This window comes from Myodes glareolus, chromosome 5 (assembly GCF_982192425.1).
Source record: "Myodes glareolus chromosome 5, mMyoGla1.1, whole genome shotgun sequence".
Classification (NCBI taxonomy): domain Eukaryota; kingdom Metazoa; phylum Chordata; class Mammalia; order Rodentia; family Cricetidae; genus Myodes; species Myodes glareolus.
Window position 1 is genome coordinate 22,197,767 of NC_142030.1, and position 25,239 is coordinate 22,223,005.

Consider the following 25,239-nt stretch of genomic DNA (forward strand, 5'->3'; position numbering starts at 1 on the left):
ATGAGCTGTTAAGTTATGAGCTAGTGAGGTGTATGGAACTTGACGTTTTAGGGAGTCACTGTTTTCTACAACTGACTGCTTTCTTACACACAGCTACAGAAAAGCCACCTATTCCTCTAAGAGCAAATCCCAAAAGAAATCCAGCAAATAAATGCTGCCAGTAATAGAATTTCTAATTATCATCTGCCTGTAAATATTTTACCCTCAAACGCTTTTTACTTGCCTTGACATAACAACTTTTATGGAGGAGTATTTGTTTTCAGAAATTTGTTGTGTTTTTAAGTCTGGAAAACAATGTACTGGTTTTCTGAAATCGTGATCACAAAATCATACTATCTGCTGCTAGATCTTTGAACATTAGGAAGCCTCAGCTTATATGGGCTCTAGCTTTTCTAACAATATTTAGGATGCTTATTCATACAGCTGAGAGAGTACTCTCCCCCGGAAATGTCAGTGATAAGTGGAAGCACCTGCTCAGCAAGGCCGAGCTTCTGTACCTGCCCAGCAAGGCCCGGTTTCTGCACCTGCCCAGCAAGGCTGTTTCTGCACCTGCCCAGCAAGGCCCGGTTTCTGCACCTGCCCAGCAAGGTCGAGCTTCTGCACCTGCCCAGCAAGGCTGTTTCTGCACTTCCTCACATCCCTGGTAACTCTTCGTCCAGACCAGTGAGCCCTCAGGATGCACACGAGCTTTCCAGGAGTCTCCTTCCTTCCCATCATGGAATTTTCAGAGGCTAGGATCTAATCTGGGTGATGCCTTATCTATCAACAGTATAACAATTTAGGTGATAAAACCAGAATATAACAAAGGAGGTTTTACCCAAAACTTTAGGTTTTATCACCTAAATTCTACTACTTTTACAACAGACAATACTCAGCTTAAATTATAGATGAAAACCTTTTTAGCAATTAAAAAAGGATAACCATATAAACAGTAGTGTTCAATTTCTTTTTTAAATACTCAGGTCTAAAAACGGATGATTTTAAATTTAATCTTTTGGTATAAAACGACTACCAATGGTACTAATGCTGAAAAACTAAATTACAAAACAAATACATGATCACAATTTAAATTCTTTGGATTGTTTATCTCTAAGCCCCGACATTTAATACAAAAATTTAAAACTTTCCCAACCACACATGGTAGTGTTAATATTTTCTATGTAAAAATGTTGTCCTTTGGGAACTCTGTAAATGCTCACAGCTGTCACCACGGCAGAAAGGAAAGGTGGGGGCTGAAGGGACAGCAGTGGCACAGTGTGACAGGAACAAACACTGCTAGGGACCTTACGTCGACTTCTCTATTGTTCAAAAACATGTGAGCATCTTCTAGCTTCATCGGCTTTCCAACTGTCAAACAAGTACCTTGACTTCTAATCAAGCAGATGAGTCCTAAGACTTTCTAAAGGATGGACCTCAATTATTGGGTCCCTTTTACATAGAAGGCCAACACTGATTTTCATTTCTATCAGAATGAGGGAACGTTCACTAGAGTCCTCAAAATGTTCAGGGAGAAAACACTTGCAAAGCTTTCCCGGTCCATACAGAATGATCAGAATGTAACGGAAGCGGCAGAAGATCCAGAACGCACATCAGTCATATTTGATTCTCTCTATTAGGCGGTCCTCCTTGTAATGGGAAATAATCTGAATCAGTATGGAACAGTTGATTAGAAGAAAGAACAAACCCGCTAACCAAATAAACAGGAAAGTGTTCTTGCCTTGAAACTCTAGCACATATGCAGGAGTCAGCCACAAGGCCTGCCCTATAAACCACAACATCAAGAGGACTATGGCTCTTCTCCAAGGGATTCTCACTAGTGGCATCACCAGGGGCAGAAGGCAGAGGTACCAAAGGAAGTACTGAGAGGTGCAAACTTTGTTAAAAGTCACAAAGATGGATGTGTGAAGGAAACAACAGAAGTCCAGATCTCTGTAATAGGCAAAAGACACGGCTGAAAGCAGGATGAACTGTGGCAGAAACGCGGCGATCCCCAGGGTGAAACTCCACTTGCTCTCTGCCGTCAAGTACAGCATATAGAAGTAGGGAGAAAAGTTGTGGCGGATGTCCCTCCTGGTCAGGTGATAGAGGTAGGTATGCTCCAAAAACTCCCAACCGTATTTATAGTAAAAACCGAAGCTCAGGGCAAAAAACGTGAGTCCCGCCACCGCGACAAAGAGCAGCACTGCCCAGCTACACAGCCTCTTTAGGAAGTCGTACAGACGAGCCTGGAAGGAGTAGCGGGCTTGCCGGAGGCTCTCGTCGCTTTCGCGCTCGGGCCGCAAGTGGAGCGCTATGGGGAGGATGTAGGTGACCGGATACATCTTCATGTGCACCGCGAAGCCATAGAACACCGCGGCACACGCGATCAGCCGCTTCTCTATTAAATACAGGGCGGTGAGCACCAGGGAGGCGACGATGGAGTCGGCGTTGCCCCGGCTCGACACCGCCATGGGTAAGGGATTAAGCAGCCAGAAGACGCAGTAGCCACAGGCCTGGCGGCGCCCCAGCCCCTTAAGCAGCAGCAAGCGGTATAAGAGGAAGGCGGTGAGGAGATCGCAGCTGATGAAGAGAAACTTGCCGAAGAGCTCGCTGAGGTAGATGTTGGGAGTGAGCAGCCAACTCAGGAGCGGCGTGTAGCGATACGTCGCCCTCAGGTAAGGCGAGCGCCCTTCCGTAACGAAACGCGCGGCGTCCGTGAACACATGGTAGTCGATGTCGGTGTACCGCACCAGTAGAGTCCGGTCCTGGAAGACACCGTAGAAAACCAGGGCGACCCTGGCCAGGAAGGCCACGCCGAACACCCCGGCGGGGGGCACCCGCAGGTTCAGGAACCGTTCCCCCCAGTGCCTGGTGTAGCTCATGGTCTGGATGCGGCTCAGCCGCCAGGCCCCGGCTCCACGCTGCGCCACCCGCTCTCTAACCGTCCTCCACCACCCTGCACTCGGTCTCCCGGAGCATCTCCTCCGCCGGACTGCGAACAGAAACAACCCGGGAGCGAGCACTTCCGGCACGTCGTCCCGCCCCCACGCTACTTCCGGCCTCGAGCGGCTTCTCCGTGGTCCCCCCCCACCCCGCGGAACAATTACCTTCCTCGGGATTGGCTGTCTAGCTTCGCTAGCTTCCTCCGGCGAAGGCGGGATTTCCGGTCCCCCCTTTGGCCACACTTCAGCTGCCCGGAAAGCCCGGAGTGGCTGAGCTGTTGGGGAGCTGGGTGAGTTTTGTTTTTAGTTACCGGTGATGCCGCGCTCCCTCCCGACTCGGGTCAGCCGAGGAGGACTATCGGCACAGAGTAAACTGGGACCTGCTGCCTACATCCCTCAGAACTGACTTGGAGGACTGAAGGTGAAAAATGTAGATGGAAAGGAAATAAACCTAAAATAGTTCTCATTTTTGACCCTTGATAGGAATGTTCCTACCAGAATCCGTCTGTGCGGTCGCCCCTGGAGTGCCCTCAACTCCCGTTCTTTTCTGGCATCCTTCACCTAAGTCAGAATCTGCCCTCCGCCCACCCCGTTCCATCCCGTACCCCCACTAGTTTCTTGCCAAGGACTCCAACTCTTTCATTCTTTTTCTGGTTACTGCACTTAGAATCGACTTAAGAACTTCATACTTTTAGAATATTTCCAGTTTCAACTAAATTGTAGGATCCTTGGGAGTAGAAAGTGTTTATTTCTTTGTACATTCCCGTAATGTAGTACAGTCTCAGACACGTGGTAACTGACCCGGGCTGGCTGGCTTGAGCTTACAAATTGAACCTGCTCCTAGGGAAAGTTTGGAAGATTAGTATAGAGGTGGCTCCAGTCAGTCTGGACACGCAGCTCTCATCCTACGCTTCACATTCATCCTTTGAACAAGCCATACTAACCTCATATTTTTATGCTTCTATCCTTTAATATGCTTTGATGTAAGTATACGTTGTAGATTAATAACTACTTCTAGTCATTTTTCACCATGCACTGATCATATATACGTTGATGACACATTATCATCCAAATAACAGCCGTTATGATTCATAATAGCTATTAAGGACTAATTTACAATTATCAGACACGCTAACTATTTTTTAATGTAAAGTAGGTATTCTTATTGTTACCAGTGAGGAAAATCAGAGTTTACGTAGAGTAAATAAGCCACATAGCTGACTAACAGCAGAACTGGAATTGAAATAGGTCTGTCTGACCCAACATATCTTAATTGCTGCTTGATGAACTTACAAATAAAATGCCGTGGAATTCTGGTTTTGCTCTGTGCTTTGTCTTCTTAATCTCACCTTGAGATCCTTCTGATAACCGCTCTCCTTGTTGACTTTTTATCCCTGGTTTGTTATTTTCCTTTGGGAGTTATAGGAAAGTGAAGCTTAGTCTCAGTAGAGGATGTAAGAGTAGTGTCTGAAGATTAAGTAAGGGTTCCTCTGGGTGGATTGTCTTAGGTATTTTGGCAGAAAGGCCTCGGCTAATTATCCTCTATGGCTGGCCTAGAAAATAGGAGAGACATCGAATTCAGAGGAAAAGGTAACAACTAATCAAAAGGAACAGCCTATTTGGAGTTGAATGAGTGAGATGCAGAAAACAGCAGAACTCTTGAACAGATCTCACTCCCTGCCGTTAGTGTCCAACCTGTGGAGTGTTTTCCACAGATTATGTGTTTTGGAATATGTTAATGACCTGTTTTGTATTAACACATGCTAAATGCTTCACCCTTGGTATCTGTATTTGTTTTTTACCACTTGTTTCTCACAAGTGTGTAAGAACTACAGATTTGGGATCTGGTTATTTTATACGTCTGGGACATTTAATATCTCTTATGGCTCACTTGTAGATTTATCAATGAGTAGGGATTCAGTTTTTCCCCTCTCCCCTTTGTCCTTCCATCTCAAAGACTAAGAGTCAGTAAGTATTACTTGTTGCTTCTTGCCAGCGTATTGGGGGTTGGATATTGATCACAACCTTCTCAGGCTCATGCTAGGTAAGAATAGATGAGAAATCCATGACTCTGAGACTTGGAGACAGAAATATCTCCTGCTTAAAATGGGCTTCCATACCCTTTAGGATGTGTAAGGAAAACATCCAAAAAGTATTTCCGAGTGTGAAAGAAAAGCAATGGACTCAAATATCACCGTCTAAAAGGGACAGTGTCCCAGATCCAGACTAATTTGACTCCTGGAATTAGCTGAGCCAGATTTCAGATTCCTGAGTCTTAGTATTTAGTAAGTCTTGCCCTTTAAGAACTGGAATTTCAGGCTAGACAAATGGCTCAGTGGTTAAGTGTACAGGATGCCCCTCTAGATGACTCCAGTTCAACTCCCAGCATTCACTGGCAGCTCACAATTGTCTGTAACCCTGGTTCCAGGGGATCCATGGCGCCAAGCCTGCACATGGCACACACATATATATGCATGCAGGCAAAATGCCTATACTCGTAAAATGAACTAAATTCTAAAAAGAAGAACTAAATTTGCAAGCCACAGAGTTGGCTCAATGGGTAAAGGTGCTTATCCTGCCAAACCTGACAGCCTGAGTTTGATTCCCTAGACCCCACATGGTGTAAGGAGAGAACTGACTCCTGAAAGTCATCTCTGATGCCCACAATGTACACCACACAAACAAATAAATAAATAGGATGTTTTTGATAATTTAAAGACTGAGTGTGGAATTTATTTCTTAAAGGATCTTAATAAGAGAAAGAGCAAGAAAAGGGTTGGAAAGACTGGGGGTACTGGTACTGGAATGTATGAGTGTAAGGGGAAAACCAGCAAGAAAGGCCGGCCTTACGACCAGAAGTTCTTGCAGCAGAGCTGAATTGAGCCCTTCCCTCCTATAAGTCAGCCTAGGAGTTCAAACCTTGATACAAGATAGGTTTCGATGTCTAAAAGAAGATACAGTGAGAACAAGAGATTCATCCAGTTTATTTAGTAGTCTCTTCTGAACAGACAAAAATAAACCAAAAATACCTCACACATCTTTTTTCTAAATACATTGGACCTGGTTTAGTCTTTAATGCAGTGTGTAGAAAAAAAAGATCATTCCTAGATACTTCTGCTTCAGTAGTGTTGGCCAATAGTGGGCCTGGAAGCCCAGTTAACTGTACAGCATAGGTAATGTGTTATTTTGCAAAGAAATTAAGCAAGCTAACAGGGGTAAAGGTTCATGGTAGCAGTTGTGGAGAAGGTGCAATGTTCCTGGCCAGTAGCTATATTATGACTGCTTTTCTTTCTCTGCTGATGTCAGGGAAACCCGTGCATAGTTTCACTAGCTGAAGTGGGTTTCAGGGAGTGGGAGGGGCAGTAGGGAGCAGCAGGAATTAGGGGTTTCAGAATCCTCCCATAGAATTGTACCATCCTTCAGGAAAGATGAAAACCGCATTCTTCATAGAAGAGCCTCCAAGCCAAAGCATCCCATCTGCCTCCCCACCAGGACAGGAACTGTGATATATGCAGCACCCTCTTTATGATTCTTGTACATAGGCTTAGGCCTCTGTCTTGGAAGTATTTTGAGCTCAACAGCTTATCAGTCCTGGCATTTGTATTCTAACAGTAAGGTTTCCACTTAAAGCCTCCCTCCCAAATACCAAATTTTCAGCTTCTCAGTTTTTAGTTATGGGGCCTAGAGCTAGAGTTCCTACCCTGGTGGAAGAATGGGAAATGCAGAGTACTTCAGGAGAAAAAAATGGCAGGATGTTTTGTTTGTTTGCTTGTTTGCTTGCTTGCTTGTTTTAGAAGTTGTTCAGCAGCAGGTTGTTGCAGGAATAGGTAGAACGTAGTATGAGTGATAGATTTTCCTAGATCTTCATGGGTAGGGCATTTCCCTGCCCCATTACCTCCTAGCTCCTCTCTTGTCCTATCAGCACATTTCATCAAACCTTGATGGGTGCGCCTTTATTTATGAAAGGGACAACAGAGTCTAGCCCTCCCTTTTCCATAAATCAAACTTAAAACCATCAGCTACTCTCACCGCTCTGCTGACCATAACACAGAAAATCCAGGTATTCTACTCCATAAAACCAAGGCAAGATATTTGTCCCTTTGCTAAAATCTGAGTACTTCCTTTCTGTACATTCCATATATGTGGGTATATGTACATCTATATACATATCTTTCTATATATTATCTCTGTTTTTCTCCATAGATAAACATATATATCATATCCCAATTTCCCACGTTTCCACCCACCTTGTCTGTGTCAGTCATAAGTAAGACTCTGGGTTTCATTTCACTGGGTCCCTTAGCCTCATCTTTCTCCTTTTCACACTCTAGATATCCTTCCCCATTGGTTATTTTGCCCCCACTTAGAACCCTCACCTGCTGCTGTCCTGACGCTCTAAGTCTATATGGCTTGTACAGACAGGGAACCCACTTCTCATCCCTCCTGGCTGCTAGAAAGCTTGTCCTACATCCTGAAAAAGGATTCCAGGTCAGGCGACTGGGAGAAGGAGTTGTGCCATGCAGAATGTTGGGCTTGTGGGAGAAGGGCGCCATTCTGAATTAACAGGATGGAATGACTTTAGAAGGGCACCTTATGTGGAACATATACACATTAGAGTTTTACTCAGCGGTAAAAAACAATGACATCTTGAATTTTGCATGCAAATGGATGGAAATAGAAAACGCTTTACTGAGTGAGGTAACCCAGACCCAAAAAGAGGAATATGGTATGGACTCACTCATAAGTGGATTCTAGCCATAGTTAAAGGTCTTTGAGCCTATAATTCGTGATCCTAGAAAAGCTAAATAAAAAGGTGAACCTGAAGAAAATCATATAGTTATCCTCTTGGATATTGGAAGTAGACAAGATTGCCAGGCAAACTTGGGTGCATGGGGGGTGGGGGATGGAAGTAAGGGGAGATGGTTAGAGAAAAGGGAGAGGGGGAGGATTGGGGATGGCTTGAGGGAATGGGATGGGGGGAGGGAGGAAGGATGGATATGGGAGCAGGGAAGTATATATCTCAACTAAGGGAGCCATTTTAGGGTTTGCAAGAGACTTGATTCTGGAGGGGTTCCCAGGCCCAAGGAGAGGTCCCCAGATTGTTCCCTGGGTAGCAGAGAAAAGGGTGCCTGAACTGGCCTTGGCCCATAACCATACTGATGAATATTTTGCATATCACCATAGAATCTTCATCTGGCGATGGATGGAGATAGAGACAGAGACACATATTGGAACACTGGACTTAACTCCCTAGGTCCAAATGAGAAGCAGAAGGAGGGAGAACATGAGCAAGAAAGGCAGAACCAGAGGGAACCTTCATCTGACGATAGATGGAGATAGAGACGGAGACCCACATTGGAGCACTGGACTGAGCCCCCAAGGTCCAAATGAGGAGCAGAAGGAGGGAGACCATGAAAAAGGAAATCAGGACCGCGAGGAGTGCGTTCACCCTCTGATACAAGGGGACTGACTGATCGAATGAGAGTTCACCAAGGCCAGCTGGACTGGGACTGAAGGAGTGATCAAACCGGAGTCTCTGACTGTGGCTGACATGGGGGCTGACTGAGAAGCCATTGACAATGGCACTGGGTCTTGTTTTGTCTGCATGTACTGGCTTTTTGGGATCCTAGTCTGGTTGGATGCTCACTTTCCTAGACCTGGAGGGAGAGGTGAGGAACTTGAACTTCCCACAGGGCAGGAAACCCTGACTGCTCTTAGGACTGGAGAGGGAGGAGGACAGGGAGTGGGGGAGGGGAGGAGAGGGAGTGGGGGGAATGGGAGGGTATGGGGAGGAGGGGAGGAAGTGGAAATTTTTATAAACAAATAAATAAATAAATTTAAAAAAAAAAGAAGAAGAAGAAGTGCACCTTAGAGGAAAGCCTGGGATTGTAGAGGAAATCCCAAAGGGGTTAGAACAGAAAATGTTCTCTTCTCACATTGTTAACCAAGAGTTGGAGGAGAGGTGGGCCTTGGGCAAGAGACTGGGAAGAGAGTCATCCCTTTGGAGGGAAGCAGCATGTACAGAAAAAAACAGACAGAGGAAACATCACCAGTGGATACACACACAGCAGTACACTTGGTCCTTGCACACCGAACGCCACTGGGTAAGAGCAGCGTTGAATGTATTTGAGAGCAGCTGGTTCTTTGTCTGCTGCTTCGTTTCAGACGCTCAGGTTCTTCTGGTTCTTGTCTTGATGCGAGTTTAAGGATAATGGTGAGTTTTGCAGGAAGAAGAGGCTGAAGGCTCTTCATTTTCAAACTACAGTTAACCAAGTTCAAGGAAAGACCAAAGTGAGCGGACTGTGCACAGCTGGGATGGGTTCGGCCTCAGGGCTTCTGAGTTCTCTGCAAGGCCTTGCCCGAAGAGACGTGTATACATTCTGCCTAAATGTATTTCTTGTCGTCATTTGTCAACTCCACCTTAAATTAACTATGTGTCATCCCTGCTGGAATTCCTGCTATACCATCTTCTGGGGGGTTCCTGTATACCTAACTGGAGCCAGAGCTCACTGGTGCTTGGGGCTTTAGAACAGGGCCTGGTGCTTATCTTGCCCTTCCCTGACCCCTGCCACAGTCCTCAGCAGAGAACTGGGTCTGATCGTAAATTGTCTTTTTAACTCGCCTGAGACCAGCCCGTTGGCAGAAGAGAGAAGAGATGACGCTGGCTTCCATTATTTTGTGTCAGCATGGCTGAGATCAGAATGTAAGCTCCTCCCCATCAGCATCGCCTCAGAAAACAGCTGGCAACTTTCCAGAAGGGCACCAGGAGGTGTAACAAAATAGTGGCTCTCAGCCCGAATTCTGCTTCAGTCCAAACCCTGACAAAGCATCACAAATTCCCAGAGGCTCTGTACAGCAAATCTGGAAATCTGAGAAGCTGGTTCATCTTTCCTGGCAATCTGTGCCTTGTGACTAGTTTTAATTGGCCAATGTTAAGAAAGGGAAATGGCTGTATTTCCCTCTCTTTCTTCAAAAGCTTGGGTTAAGGGATGAGGGGTCTGGGGTGGGTAGGAAAGGAAGAAGAGGAGCCAGGTACAGTGTAATCTGGAGTGGTATTAGATATTTCCATGGGGCCTGAACACTGGACTTAGAGAACCTTGGTGGCAGGGCATAGTGGCTCAAACCTTTAATCCCAGTGCTTGGGGGTAGAGGCAGGTGGATCTCTGTGAGTTCAAGGCCATCTAGGTCTACAGAGTGAGTTCAAGGACAGTCAGAGCTATACAGTGAGGCCCTATCTCAAAAAAAAAAAAATTGGGGGGGGAGGGAAGAATGGAGAGAGAGAGAGAGAGAGAGAGAGAGAGAGAGAGAGAGAGAGCGCATTGGCTAAGGCCTTCCTATTCACAGGGCACAGTAAAAGAAACCTTCCCAGGGCAGGGCCAGAGTTTTAGACAATAGTTCCAAAATTGAATTTTTCAGAAGCCAGGATGGGTGCCGGAGGGGTGGTGGCTGTTCATGTTTCTCAGATCAGCCCAGATTCTATGGAAACAGAGGCTGAGAAAGAACTAGGAATCCTAAGAAGATCCACTTGAGAACTGGAACGGGAAAATACGGCAGTGACCAAAAGTCTAGGTTATGTCAGGAGTTACCAGCTGAAATTAAATACACCATGACAAACCCTGGCTTCTTTCTTCGGGACTTGGGAGCCCAGGGAAAACTGATTTCAGATTCTGAGAGCATAGTCCATAGAATAACTCTCTGAGAGAGTTTTGCCTTAGGGGACTTACTAGATGGAAACAGAGATGGGGGAGCTCCAGTCTGACGTCATCACACTTTCTAGCAGTAGGGGCTGGGGGAGTCTATCCATCCGATCATATGGCCCTCCTAACGTGAATCTCCAAGCATGGCTGAAGCTTTCCAAGCCACTCAGCCTAACCTTCTCGCTCCGTCCCCCATCCTGGCTTAAGAGTCGTGTGCATTGGCATAGCAGCAGAGGCAGGTGCGAGGACAGAGAGAGGGAAGCGCAGGACTGTGCTACTGACCGACCACCGAGTTAAGGAAGGGGAAGTAGAGGACGGGTGCTTCTGGGGTTCTCCAGCGAACCCAGATAGTCTCCTTTTCCCAGGGCACTGAAAGAGGAAAAGGCCAAAGGGCTGGGGAGGAGAGAATAGGAAGTCAGACATTGCTGATGCGCACACTAAGGGCACTGCCTTCCTTTTCAGCTTGCTCTCTTAATGATTCTTCCAACTTGAGCTTTTCCGGGTCTCCATAGCGCACAGCGCTATCGCGGAGACCACCAGGGGGAGCCACTTTCACAACCTGGTCGAAAAGGCTGAAGTCCGCTATGTATTTGCCACTGGCTGAAAGTGAGATAGCCGGTGTGAATTCGTAGCCCCAGAGGATCTCCTCCGGCAAGTAGGAAGTGCGAACTTGACAGGTGGCGCTAGTGGACTCCACTGTCCCACTTAGGATCAGCACCAGTTCAAAGTCCCCCTCCCCACTGCGGAGGGGAAGATCTTTCAAGGGACTCGTCTCATCCACCACGTGGTAGAAGGTCAGGGGTAGAATGAGAAAGGGGCTATCAGAGGCTGTGTCTACCTGGAAAGTAACGTTGACCTGGTTGAGCCGGATATTCTCACCCTCCTTTGTCTGGTGGGTCTGAAGCAGTTTGCCCGTCACCTGGCATCCAATGAGGAGACTCTTCCGCATATTAGCAACTCGGATCATAAGGCAAGGCTTCCCGTTGTGGGAGGCTACCACTGCATGCTGGCTGAATCGGATAGTCTCAGCCCTCTTCTTGGGCCGGGCAATCTTTGCCAGGAAGGTACCTGTGATGAAGATTTCAAGGATGGTGGTGAGCACCAACTGGGCAATCAGAAGCACGATGGCCAGAGGGCACTCTTCGCTGATGTAACGGAAGCCATAGCCAATGGTGGTCTGCGATTCGAGGGAGAAGAGGAAGGCTCCAGTGAGTGTGTGCACCTGCACTACGCAAGGGGTGTGGTTGGCAGGGGGGCCCAGCTCCAACAGGTCCCCGTGGGCCACAGCTACCAGATACCACACTACACCAAAGAGGAACCAGGTGCCTGCAAAGGTTGCAGAAAAGAGCAGAAGCTTGTAGCGCCATTGCATGTCAATGAAGGTCGTCCATAGGTCCTTGAGGTAGAGGAAACGCTTGTCAGCAATATGCTCCATTCTGACATTGCTACGGCCATCTTTTGTCAGGACCCTCCTCCGACGTATTCCCGGGGCCACTAGGGGCCGACTTTCTGTCTGAGTCGTCTGACTATAATAGACCTTAGCAACTGATGTCATCTGCAGGGAACAAGACAGCGTAAATGAGGTGATTGTCTAAACCCAGCCAACTCCTAGGCACCACCCAATGGGAAGAGGCACTAAGATTTCCCTTTAAAATCTCTTACATTTATTTATGGGGGAGTGCTTAAGTGTCACGTCCCGAGGACAAGTTGCAGGATTTCATTTTCTCCCACCATGCGGGCCCTGGGAATTGGACTTTGGTGGTCAAGCTTGGTGACAAATGCCTTTACCTGCTGATTCAAAGTCGTCTTGTCAGCTCTGAACCTTCATTTTGATGCCTTTTACCCTAGCAAATATTTATAGAGCACTTTTAAATGCCAGCCACATGAGGTGCCGGTAGGTCAAGGATGAAAATGACATCATTCCTGCTAAGGACCCACAGTTTAGTGAGGACGTGAGTTAAGTACATAATTGCAATACAGTGTAATATTCTTTTGATTTGGGGAAGAGGTGAGACAGAGAAGAAAGAGCAGGAAGTGCACAGGTCCCTGAAAGTAGGAATGAAAACTCGGCTGATCTCCACCAAACCCAAAACACACACATACACACACACACACACCACTCCTGTGGAGATGCCTAATTTAATTTAAAGTAAAACCCCTTCCCCTCTGTCGAATATCAAGGCAAGAAAACCTATTCCACTGAAATCCTTCTAGAACAGTCCTGTTTAAGATGCATGTATACGTTTAATTTTGCTATTCTCTCTTCTAGTACTGAGTTAATGGCCATAGGCAAGAAAATGGCAGATGGGGTCCATTCCCCTGCCAGTCAAGCACCCAGCCTCATTCGCCATCATCCTTTGTTTGCACCACCTGGGAGAAGTTAAGTCTCGGCCAGGGTCTAGCATGGTGTTAGAAAGAGCGCAGAGAAGATCTGAGCAAAAATAATATGCAGGAAGGAAGCAATGGGCTGAAGCGTCCTGCCGGCACCAAGACCTCTCCCCACTGTTTAGCAGCGATGCCAGACTGTAGGCAGCAAAACTGTCTTGACTGAGTGAAGTGAATGCGAACTCCGTGTTAGTCAGAGCTATGTCTGCACGAGCTCAGATTCAAGACTGCTCTTCGTCCTCACAGTAAAAAGTGGGCCGAGGCACTGAAATAGGAGACAGTTCTCTTAGCACAAGGCATCTGGCATCCCTGCCAGAAAGTAACTTTGTACTTTTCCAGAAGCGAAGATTTTCATCATTTAGACTCCGAGTCTGGCATCTGGAACTCCTGCGAAGGGTGAAGATGATCTCTGGGATTTGGGCCTCTTTGGAGATCAGAGCAGCCGTTGCATTCCCCACCCGGCACGTCTGAACAACTGCGGTTCACCATTGTTCTTTATCAGACTCCCTCATTTTCCCCGTGGCTTTCCCCTGGGAGAGTCTAAGTTATATGGGCCTCTCCACGTACTCCTAGCCACACAGGCACTGAATTGGAGATCACCAACGGATGAGGATCCTGAGAACATTCAGAAGCAGCCAGCCTGCCTGTTTTATGAGTCTGGAACCCATTTGAAATGCTTATCCATGGGAGACTGCTACTCAGCCAGACCCTAGAGTTCTTCACTATATTATGGCCTTGGTTCTTTAGAGCTCTATAGCTCTAAATGATTCCTATTTAGAGCTTAAATAAAGCCCTGCTCAATACTCAGAAACTCTAATAATAACAACCACCTACCACAATCCACAGTTCACACATGCCATTGCAGAGTCTGCACCTAAGAAGGTTGGCTCGCTGGATGGTGGTGGCGTACACCTTTAATCCCAGCACCAGGGAGGCAGAAGCAGGTGGATCTCCATGAGTTCGAGGCCAGCCTAGTCTACAGAGTGAGTTCCAGGAAAGCCAGGGCTACACAGAGAAACCCTGTCTTGAAAAACAAAAGACAAACAAACAAAAGAATGTTTGATCCTCAAACTCTTAAGGATGTGAAACTTATACGTGAGAGTTTGAGGAGTGTTGGGGAACAAAGGAATTGCACAGTTAGATATAAGAGACTATCTAATTTTCATAAATAAAAATGAAATATACTTCATAAGCTATAGACAAGTGGGCGATACGGATCCTAGGAAAGATCCTAGGATAAAATACAAGGAACGTGTGCAACTAGACAGAACGAGAGAACAGAAGTTGTCGGTCAGACTCACTGTGACACAGAGAAAGACTCACAGTGGGTATAGTGAGAACAAGGCATATCAGAATAACATAATTTCCTTCTATGTTTAGGCTACCAAATTGACAAATCAACAAAATATGCACAATGTGTAGCTAAAGCTCAGCAAGTCTTTTTTTTTTTTTTTTTTTTTTTTTTTTTACAAAATCTACCGTTATACCTTTGGGAATAAGATAGAGAAAAATGACCAGGAGGATAATGTAATTAGGCGGTTTTAAATATTCAGCAGTACTGGTGAGGAGAGCTCAAGAGCCTAGAATTCATTTCCTAATGATGTAGCAAAGACATTCATCCTTGATCTTGCCCTATTCTAAGCTCTTAACACCAACTTCAAAACTAGAAAACTTTGTGGCCATCAGTTATGTGGATGGCACAAACCTAGGACAGTCTACAAGGACTGGGCAGAATTCGGATCTAAAGAGGACCAGATGAGTGAGCCAGATCTAATAAAACAGATAAATGTTCGGTTATACACTTGGGCCTAAAGATTACATGGGAAAGTTTAAGATTATGAAGATGTCACTTTGTCATATTACCATGGGGGGAAAAAGGAGAGATTTAAACATTTTAGAAAAAAAAATCCAGTATGAGTTATTCATGCCAAAAAGCAATACAATCTTAAGCTAGTTTGGTTGAATGACGTCTCTAGAATAAGGAGGTAACTGAGTCCACTCTACTTGGTTCACTCCAAGTCTTCAGTATTCCAGCAATCAAGATATGAAAAAAAAATTCATGGTCAGATCACATGGGAAACGGTTGGAGGAAACAGACGATTTTGTCAAAAGAGAAGGTGATCTGGAAGAAAGAACAGATGTGTGTGAAGTAGTTGGCTTGAGGGGCTGTCACATACATAAAGGTTCAGATTAGTTTTCTGAGTGCTGAGAACAAACATGACCAATGAGCTCAGACTGTGGGGAGGAAGAGCTACACCGAAGAGAACACTATAATCAGATCATCCAGACGGGAGGCATCCCAGGGAGGTACAGAACATGCCGAAGTATGTCCTGAGATCCTACAGAGGAGATGAAAGTTCTTACTGGATACCTAATGATTAAGCTTCCAGCCACACCCATGGGGAGCATCAAGAATGTCTCCTCCTCCCCACCTCTATCCCTGAACTTTCCGTGGTGACATTCAGGGATCTCTCATCTAAGCCCTCACTTTGGGTTCAGAGGAGGTGCTACATATCAGGAAGAACGGGGGGGGGGGGGGGAGGGGGGGCTCTCCAAAAACCTAACTTATCATTCTCAACACGATCACCTATGGCTATTTGTTACTTTATAAAACGTGTAATTTGATCCCCACTCTATGAGAGGTAGATAGGAAAGACGTCATTAGAAACGAAGGCTCAGAGAAAATCACTCCAAGCAAACGAGTGGTAACTGGGAAGCCCAATCCGGGTCTTCTCGCTCCTGGTCCAAAACACCTGGTACCCCATACTGAGGAGTTTCGCTGACACAGAAAAGACAGAACCTGGAGCTTTGAAAGCCGGGTTTTAAGGCAATAGACTCATGGACCCTAGAGATTTTGGTTATCCGCTAGCTTTTTGTGTTGTCGCTGTTGCCTCTGGCTGTAGTGTTTGCCGCCTCCAACTGTTTTGTCTAGGTCGCCAGCCCTTGTATCTGCCACCTCCAGCTGTGATCCGAAGTTCCCAGCTGTTATGCCACCTCCTACAGCCAAGCCACTTTGTTCTCAGGGGTGGCCAGACTCAGAAACAGATAAACAATCAGCACACTCCACCCCCAAGCTGGCCAGGCCTCTGGGGCAAGGAAGCCAGCCAAAGTTCTGGAAGTGATTTGTTGCTGCCCTACCAAAAAAAAAAATGCATCCTGTTTCCTCTAGAGGGTGCACTTTCTCCAAAACAGTCCCAGTCATGCACTGGGGTTGGCATTCTAAAAAGCAGCCTGAATAGAGAGCCAGGACCCTGCTACCTACCACCGGTCTTCTCTGAGGAGTGAGCTAATTCTTTCCTAAAGTAAAAGCCCTAAGGACAGTGATGTTCATTCCTCCCCAAACACCATGCCTACACTGTCAGCTGCCCGTAGAGCTGGATTTCCTAACCTACAAGCACTTTTATGCCAACCACTTTTATGCTTCAGAATGAATGGATTTATCAATGCCTTTCTCAAGTACTTGATTGCTCACGAGACAAGACGTAGTTCTTGTGACTAAAATTGGCCAAGGTCCCCCATTGTTTTTAGAAAAAACTGCAACCCTTTGGCATGGCATTCAAGATCCTCCGTGAGTTAGTCTCTGCTTATTTTTCTTTCTCTCTTTCTTTCCTTCCTTCCTTCCTTTCTTTTCTTCTTTCTTCATTCTTTTCTTTCTTTCTTCTTTCCTTTTTCCTTTCTTCTTTCTTTCTTTCTTTGTTATTGTTGTTATTTGTTTGTTTGTTTTGAAACAGGGTTTCTCTGTGTAACCCTGGTTGTCCTGGAACTCTCTCTATAGACCAGGCTGGCCTTGAAGAGATTTGCTTCCCACCTTTGCTTCCCGAGTGCTGGGACTAAGGGTGTGTGCCACAACACCTGGCTTCTGCTTACTTCTGGGCCTTACCCTTGACAGTCTACTCACATCCTTAGACTTCAGCTCTGCGGAACCCCCCACTGTCAGATTCTTTCTACCTTTGGACCTGCTTTTGTACTGCTCGACTCTCTGGCTGTCTGATGACCTCCTGCCTGCCTTCCAAAGCCTGGACCAAGTGTTGTTAGTGATGCCTTTGGGAGCCCTCCTCGCCTTGTACCCCTACCCCTGTCTCATCAGTTTTCTAAGCATGCTCTTGCCTGAATTCCACTTTATAACCCCGCAGTGCTGTGAAATGTTTATTTGCCTTTGTTTGCCATCTGTGAACTCTTAATTGAAGGTCACGGGCTACGCTTGCATCTGTTTCACCAGAAGCAAGTTTTTAAGGCACAATCTGGACAGAACTGTGTGAGGCCCGAAGAGGAGCCGTGACAGGGAAGAGGAGATCCAAGTTCATTCAGGCATGGCTAACGCGGCAAGCGTTTGCAGATCTTTTCGGAAGGTGAAGGGAAGACAGCTCAGAGACTTCGATGCCAACCGTTCTGTGGGTCAGCTGATGGGGGGGGCAGGAGCAGAGTAAAGAGTAGGTTTTTAAGGTTGCTGCATGTGGGGGCTGGGAAGGAAGTTAAGTCAGCAGAGGGCTTGCATAGCATGCACGAGGCCCTGCATTTGATCCTCAACAGCACATAATGCAGTAATGGTGGCTCAGCTGTAATCCCAGCGCTCAGGAGGTTGAGACAGGACCACAAGAGGTTCAAGGTTATTCTTGGCTGTATAGCAGGTCTACAGCCAGTCTTGGCTACCTAAGACTCTATCTCAAAAAAATTAATCAAGTTGATTAATTGGCAGGAAGGTTTAATATGCTGTATTGGGCAGCTAGAAAGGATGCTTCAACTCCACACCAAAGACAGCAGGCGGAAGGGCAGGGGATAAACTGTACCATTTCCTGACGACTCTCATGGAGGGGGGGGGGGGAGTCCTTTCAACCCCAAAGAAAGAGCTTCTCTGTAGCAAAAGCGACTGCACTGAAAGGAACTTAGGGATGTGAATACTAAACTCATTCATTCCCAAATGTAGACAATCTCTCATTCTTCTCCAACCTGTCCTTTCTCCAGTTCCCTAGGTCACTAAAGGTGCCATCGTTCTCCCAGCTCCTCACACTCCAAGTCCTAGAACCCTTTCGAACTCCCCTTCCTCCTCAGGTGACCACGTGATGTTCCCTGCCGTGGATGTAGTCCTCGTGCCTCCTCCCTCCTCCTCCTTGTCATCTGCAGGGCCTTCACGATCACCGCGTCACCGGCCACCGCGTCACCGGTCACCGCGTTCATCTCGAGGCTCCGTTTGTTCTGTAATCAAACTCATCCTACATTTCTACTGTGCTACTCCTGTTTACGCCTCTGATTATGAATCAATGAACACCGATCTCGTATTTTCAAAGCACGTGTACATTTCATTCTCATGGCATTCCTGGGAAAGAGAACGATCCGAGTCCTGAGGCTGAGGATATACCAGAGCTAAGAGATAAAATGCTTGCCCAGCATGCCCGGGGCTCTGAGTATGACCCCAAAAACAAAAAAAAATAAAAACAAATTCCTGGTCCTTACTTTATGATCAAGGAAACTGAGGTTCAGCAAGATGGTATGACCCCCTCCCAATCACAGAACTGGCCTCATGATCAAGTCCTCTGGCTCCACCCACTTTTCATCACACCATATCTACCCAGTTCCTTCTCCAACTCATAGAAAGTATTTCACTGTACACCAAAGAGAGACCAGACTGGGTCCAGCACCTGGAGCGTTCCATGGCCTGCGTCTAACCCACTTTCCCCTGCCTTATTTCCTACAGCTCCCCTTTGCACATTCAAGCAAACAAATGCCTTGCTTTTGAAGCCCATCTGTACTCATACAGGCTTTCTCGCCTTTGCCTGTCCTCCTCCTGTCCTCCAGGCTACCTGAGCCTGGTTCCTGTTCCATAACATCCATCTCCTGTTCTATAACACCTTCCCTGAAAACTACATGCTACTCCTGAGTTTCTGTATATATGTATCTTTTCTTCTTCTTCTTTTTTTTTTTTTTTTTTCAAGACAGGGTTTCTCTGTGTAACAGCCCTAGCTGTCCTGGAACTAGACCTTGTAGACCAGGCTGGCCTCGAACTCACAGAGATCCACCTGCCTCTGCCTCCCGAGTGCTGGGATTAAAGGCGTGCCCCACCACCGCCCGGCTTATATGTATCTTTTGAGTGAAAACAAGTTTATTGAAGAAAACACCTAGGTCTACTGTATCTTGACTACTCGTCTTATGATTTTGGTATCAAATATTCTCTCAGGAAAACTGACGTATTGAAGGCTTTGGTCCCCACTATGGCAGTGTTCTGAGGTAGAGACCTGAGATATGAATGGCTGGATCATTAAGCTCTAACTCATCAGTGGATTAACTGGAAGTTAGGAGGTGGGGCCTAGTTAGAAACAGGTCACTGGGCACGACCTGTAGAGGTGTATCTTGCCCCCCCCCCCCGAAACCTTCCTCTGGACTTGTTTCCCTGAAGTGAGCAGTTTTCCTCCTCCAGAGCCTTCTACCATGATGTTGCTGCCATGCCTCTGGCCTAAGAGCAACAGAGGTTACCACACAGACCAAAATGCCTCAAGCTACACCTCAACATTTCCTCCTTTAAATGTTTTTCTCAGTTATTTTGTCCCAGCAGCCCGAAGCTGACTGACATAGCTAAGCTACGTGGTGCATAGTGCACGCTCAGGCAGTATTTCGTGAGTGGATTAACAAACAGAAAGGAGCACGACCCCTTCTGACTCTAGAGGTCAATGGTGGTTCTCAACGTGTGAGCCGCACATCACTATCCTGTACATCAGATATTTACATTACATTTCATAACAGTAACAAAAACCACAGCTATGAAGTAACAGCAAAGTAATTTTATGGTTGGGGGTTCAGCACTTGAGGAACTGTTAAAGGATCACAGCCAGCCTTAGGGAGGCCGAGAACCACTGCTCGAAGGGAAAGAAAAGATGCCGCCATCACTGTGGGGCTGAGGACCCTCTTGTTCTGTGTAGAATGAGTGGAACTCTACTCTGGCCTAGGACCTTGGGGACCTTTTCCTCTTCCTGCCTTGATTTTTTGTATGTGTGATTTTTTTCCCCCTTACACACATGGACACTCCAGATAACTAATTAGACTAACAAACATAAGAAAGACGCTAAGTATTTCCATCTGAAATGGCACACTGCTCACCACATGCAGTGTGAATTTTGTTTTCATGCACTTGTATAATGAATTTCTTTTTAGTATCTCCTGGGTACCAGATTCTAAACAAGACATTGTAATTATAGAGAGGAATCAGATATAAATTAATTTCCTTGAATACCTTAGAGCCTAATAAGGGAATCAGCCATTCCAAGAGACAGGAACCAGTGATGTAGGGACCAACGTGCATCAAGGGAAAGGTGGCTTATAGCTCAAGGGATGGGGGCTGGGAGGTAACTAATACAGACTGTGGGAGGAGTGGGACCAAGTGGCATGTTTTTAATTGTTGGTTTATATGATTTCCAAATCACCATAGAAAACTGTTATTATTACTATTTAGATCAGGAGATGTAGAAAACAACCAGGAATTGAGCTTTTCCTGATACACCCAAGTGTCTCTTTCGAAGAAGGATACAAAGAGAAAGGTGACTGGGTCTAAAAGATGGGCAAACTGTGATTGGGGTTTTGTAGGAAGAACCCAAAGAAGCACAGACAGTAAGAGGGATACAGTGGGACTGGTGTGTACAGCACTGGGGACATCAGAGTCAGAATAAGAAACATTCTTTTGTTAGGTTTTGGGAGCACAGGAAAGAGAGAGATGAATGCAGGTACTCAGATGGCTTTCTGCTTCCTGACTATGGCCATCATGTGACCTCACACTCCCAGCACCATACCTTCCTGCTGTAATGAGCTGAATTCCCTCTCAAACAAGAGCCAAAACAAACCTCTCTCCCCCCAACTCATTTCTTGTCAGTTGTTTGGTCCCAGCACCAAGGTACACAACTAACACAGGCCGATCAACAGAATCCATGGGTAGATTGTCTTCAGAGAAGATGCATTTTAAATTAGTGACCTAAACGTGTTCGAGCATCACATGCTGGGGATGAAGTGAGACAGTTGTGCACAAGGATGAGGACGGTCCAGCCTGGGCACAGACTACAGTGATGAGGATGGTCCAGCCTGGGCACAGTACAGTGCTGTCTCCTGGGAAATGTACTGGACTGGGAAGCAGGATATTGTGTGTCTCAACTGTGCCAAAGACTCTCTGTGAACTTGGACAAGCTCTTAACCCCCAGACCTCCAGATCTCTCATTGTGGAAGAAGGCTGTATCAATTCCTTGTTGCCCCAGCTCTAGCACATATCTGTCTGCACCCAGAGACACCAATAGCCACAGGATTCCCCTCCGCATATGCTCTGGATATTGATTATAAAGATCTTAGGAAAATAATATAAGCAAAGCGCCATGGAATAAAATGAAACATTTATAACACTTTAGACCAGACAGCACTAGCTCTCAAAGATACACCATGTGTGAAAACTGCAGCTCATTTGTGGACACGTTCCTGTCCTCTGTCATTCAGAACACACCGCAAGATCAGTTTGGGGGTGCATTGCTAGAAGAAGGGAGAGGCCATTTTCTGTTTTAAAACTCCCCATCTGGTGAGATGGTGGCACATGCCTATAAGTCCAGCATTCTAGAGGCTGAGGCAGGAAAATGATGAATTTGAGACTAGCTTGGGCTATATAGAAGGAACATACCTCAAAAACAAGTAAAACAAAAATCTCACCATCTGGCTAACCTGGTCTGGTCCCATTTCTCCCACTGGAGAAAGGAAACAGCTCCTCGGCCTCCCCTCACGGCCCTATCATCTCCTCTTTGAATACCAATCCCACTTCAATAAAGATCTTCAAGGCCTCCTGGAGGAGAGCGGCTAGGCCTGAAAAGAAGCATTTCTGCTTCCAAGTGTTCTCAGTGAAAGAGAGGAAGGGAAGAGAAAAGAGAGAGGGGAAGAGGAAGGGCAGTGAGAAAAGCTCTGAGGGTTATGTAAGTCCTGGAGGTTAGAAGAATGGACTTGGAGGTAGGTCCTTTTAAAGCTTAAAGTTGTTTGTTATTCATCAATCTCTCTCCTGTCCTTCCCCCAGAGAAAACAAACAAATAGAAAGGGAGCCAGATACACACAAATCGCGAGGTGAGGAAAAAGGGGGCAGTGTGTGTGTGTGTGTGTGTGTGTCCAGGAGCCCGACCTCCCTGCTGAGCCACTGTTGCCTCTGTCGCCTACCCTCCAGCCTCCTTCCCCCCTGGCCCTCCCATCCTCTAGCCCCAGGCTGACACCAAGGCCCTGGCCCAGGGAAGAATGGGCTTTTCTTTCCTTGTGTCAACGTTTGGAAAGTTCTCAGAGTTTGATCAGAAGGAAGGATACAAGCCTTCAAAGCATTTCCTGGGAGTCTGTGACCTCCCCCTGGCCTTTCTGACCCCCTCTGTGTTTTCTAGTCAAGAGTGGGAGGGACTGAGCGATGGGGCCATGTCAGATGTTCTCCTGTGTTTAGACACCACCGCTGCCTGTCAGTGTGGGCTGATCAGGACCACTGCCCTTCCTCCAGTTTGTTCCTCCCCAGACATGCCTTCTGACCCGTGTCAGGAAAGGAACCACATTCCTGCAGAGAACTCCAGAGGGTGGCATCTCAGAGAGCCCATTGTCCCTGCAGGGGGAGGATGACTCCAGGGCACACTGCCTCTTTGGGTACCTGCCCTCTCAGACTCCCGCATCACCTCCATACTTCCTCCCTGACTTGTGGTCCAGCCATGGTATCTGCCCTTAGCTGTTGTCTGGGGCTACAGAACTGCACATCCTGAGCTCTTCAGTAAACTGGGCCTTTGTGAGGACTTGGCACTGTGTTGAGTTCAGCTGAGGACAGAGCTGTACCACTGTCTCCTCATTAGCCTCTGCTTTAATGGTCCGGAGAGCCTCCAAACCTGGCCCCATGTGAGTCTTCACCTCAGAACATTTGCTTAGAGGTGTTAGCTCATTCTCCTTCGCCTTGATTGGAGAACCAGAAAATTCAACTAATAGTGGGATTTAGCAGGAAACAATGGGTAGGAACACCCCCCCCCCAATATCCCTGCAGAGGCAGGATCTTATGTAGTCCAAGCTATAATGAACTCATAATACAGCTAGGGATGGCTCTTGCCTCTTTCTCCCAAATGCCAGGATTACAGTTGTGCAGCATTGCACCCAGTTCATGCAGTGTTTGGGGACTGAAGCCAGGGTTTCACTCATGCTAGGCAAGCACTCTGTCAGCTAAGCTACTGCCCCAGCCGGTATTTTCTACCAGTAAGATAGGACACGCTGCAATAGTTCCCAAGGACACAGCAGGAAAGCTGAAGGCTACGCTGAGTTGGGAAAATCACTGGATGATAAACAATCTGTCTGTTCAGGTCTCCTTTGTGGGTCACCTCCGCCCTAGATCTCAAATCAGTTACAGCCTGTAGGCATGCCTACAGATGGGTGCAGAGAAAGAGGGAGCTACAAACCCACAGACTTCAAGCTTCCAGGTGGAGTGCTTTTTGCTTATGCTGCAGATTTAAGTCCTGGCCACCAGGGGGCAGGGCTCTTTAGTCCGGTAGACTGCCTTCTTAGACTCTACCAACACACCAACCCACTCCTTTTACTATTAGGTTGAACTACATGCAATTGCAAATTAAATATAAACAAATCACATATCATCAATATCAAATGGTTCAATAACCCTAGCAATTCAAGTAGCAATAGCAACCACTTCTAGAGAGCAGAAGGTTGCCTTCGAGGAAGCATCTATACGAATTTAGAGCCATTTCATTCTGTCTGATGCCCCATTGGGCAGCGGCTAAGGCAGCCGGGAATTCTCTCCAAGGTCAGAGTCGACATTCCATTTGTTTAATTATGAAGGTGTTTTCTCAGTTCTCAACCCCAGCAGTCTCTCATCAGCATTTGAGACTAACAGGAGGTCTGTTCCTGACGTGTTCTTTGTGTTTTGTTGTTTGTTTGTGTGTTTGTTGCCATTGCAGTGTGATAGAGACTCATGACTTTGTAGAGTTTCTAGGCTTTAAGATTCTGTGCAAGTCACTTGAGTTTCTGGGCTTCTATGTCCTTTATCTGCACACAGGGCCTGGTGACACGGAGGTGCTGGGCGAAGTCTATGAGACCACACATGTATGAGCTCGTCCCGAGTTGTGGAGCGCTCAGAAGGCTGTCTTCTTTCTCTATGACACCACATCTCCTAGGTTCTCTCTGCCTCTAGTTTTGGAAGTGTTTTTTTTTTTTTTACAATTATTAGTATGGGTGATATAGCAACATGTAGAGAACAGAGGGCAACTTGTAAGAGTCAGTCAGTTCTCTCTTTCCACCAGGTAAGTTCCCAGGTATCAGCTCAGGTCACCAGGCTTGGCAGCAAGCTCCTTTACCCACTGAGCCAGCTCACCTGCCCTCTGCTTACTTTTGATCCATCTCTTTCAATGAGCTCTCTCTCCTCTACTCCTTCATGTTGGCGTTTCCCACGCACCGCCCCCCCCCAACTTGATCATTTCTAACAATGTTACCTGGCTGTCTCCTCTGTATCAGCCCTTCCTATGCACCCCCCTCCCTCTACCTTGTATGTCCAAGTACTTACAGGTTCCCTCTCTCTGGAACATTTCAATTTAAAATGCACAAACCCGTGTCCTCTCCTCAAGAATCTCTCATGTGATTTCTTTTGTTCAGAGAATTATCATCCATTCAGTACCCAAGCTGGATATCTGGTCTCTCTCTGACCCCTCAGTCCATTGGTCACCAGGTCTTATCCATTCTTCCTTTTCCTGAATCTGCCCACATCCCATCATGCAGTATTAGTCTTTCACCTGAAATGATGCAATGACTTCCTGGTCCCCCTACCCTACGTCCTCAACCCCATCCTTCAGATCCCAGAGTCCTACAGCCTAGTCTGACTCATCGCTCAGCTCAGGCTTGGGATTGATCATTCAATGAATTCCTTGAGCTTCCATGACGAAACCACTTGACATGGTACTAAGAATCCTTCGCCGCTCTCTGACCCCAGCTCACCCTGGAAGCCTCTGCTTTGCCTCCTCCCCACACCCCTGTTTCCACCATGGAGAATGCTGCCTGTCATCGTTGTTGTTGTCCCCCTGCCCCCCCCACCGCCTCCCATCCCTCATTCCCTTTGTCTCCTCGTCTTTGCTTCTGCAGCTCTCTCCAGGGAATGCCTCCTCTGCCCACAACTCCCTTCCACATCCCTCTTCCATCTAAAATCTCATCCTCATGGCCCTGTACTAGTCCCAGTGTTCTCTCTGCCATGGAGGCCGCTCCAGGCCCAGGTAGAA

The 25,239-nt window shown here is 46.7% G+C and overlaps 2 protein-coding genes across 2 annotated transcripts in view; both read right to left on the minus strand.

Annotated features, from left to right (window-relative positions):
• Pigm (phosphatidylinositol glycan anchor biosynthesis class M) overlaps window positions 1-3,012 on the minus strand; it is a 4,802-nt gene extending 1,790 nt beyond the window's left edge. Inside the window, exon 1 of the mRNA XM_048448870.3 lies at window positions 1-3,012. This exon is cut by the window's left edge and continues 1,790 nt beyond it. Coding sequence (XP_048304827.1) covers window positions 1,590-2,861 — 1,272 coding nt within the window. The 5' untranslated portion in view covers window positions 2,862-3,012 and the 3' untranslated portion in view covers window positions 1-1,589.
• Window positions 3,013-5,885: 2,873 nt separating this feature from the next.
• The window catches only part of Kcnj10 (potassium inwardly rectifying channel subfamily J member 10), a 34,958-nt gene continuing 15,604 nt past the window's right edge, over window positions 5,886-25,239 (minus strand). Inside the window, exon 2 of the mRNA XM_048448871.3 lies at window positions 5,886-12,173. Coding sequence (XP_048304828.1) covers window positions 11,034-12,173 — 1,140 coding nt within the window. The 3' untranslated portion in view covers window positions 5,886-11,033. The remainder of the gene's footprint in view (window positions 12,174-25,239) is intronic.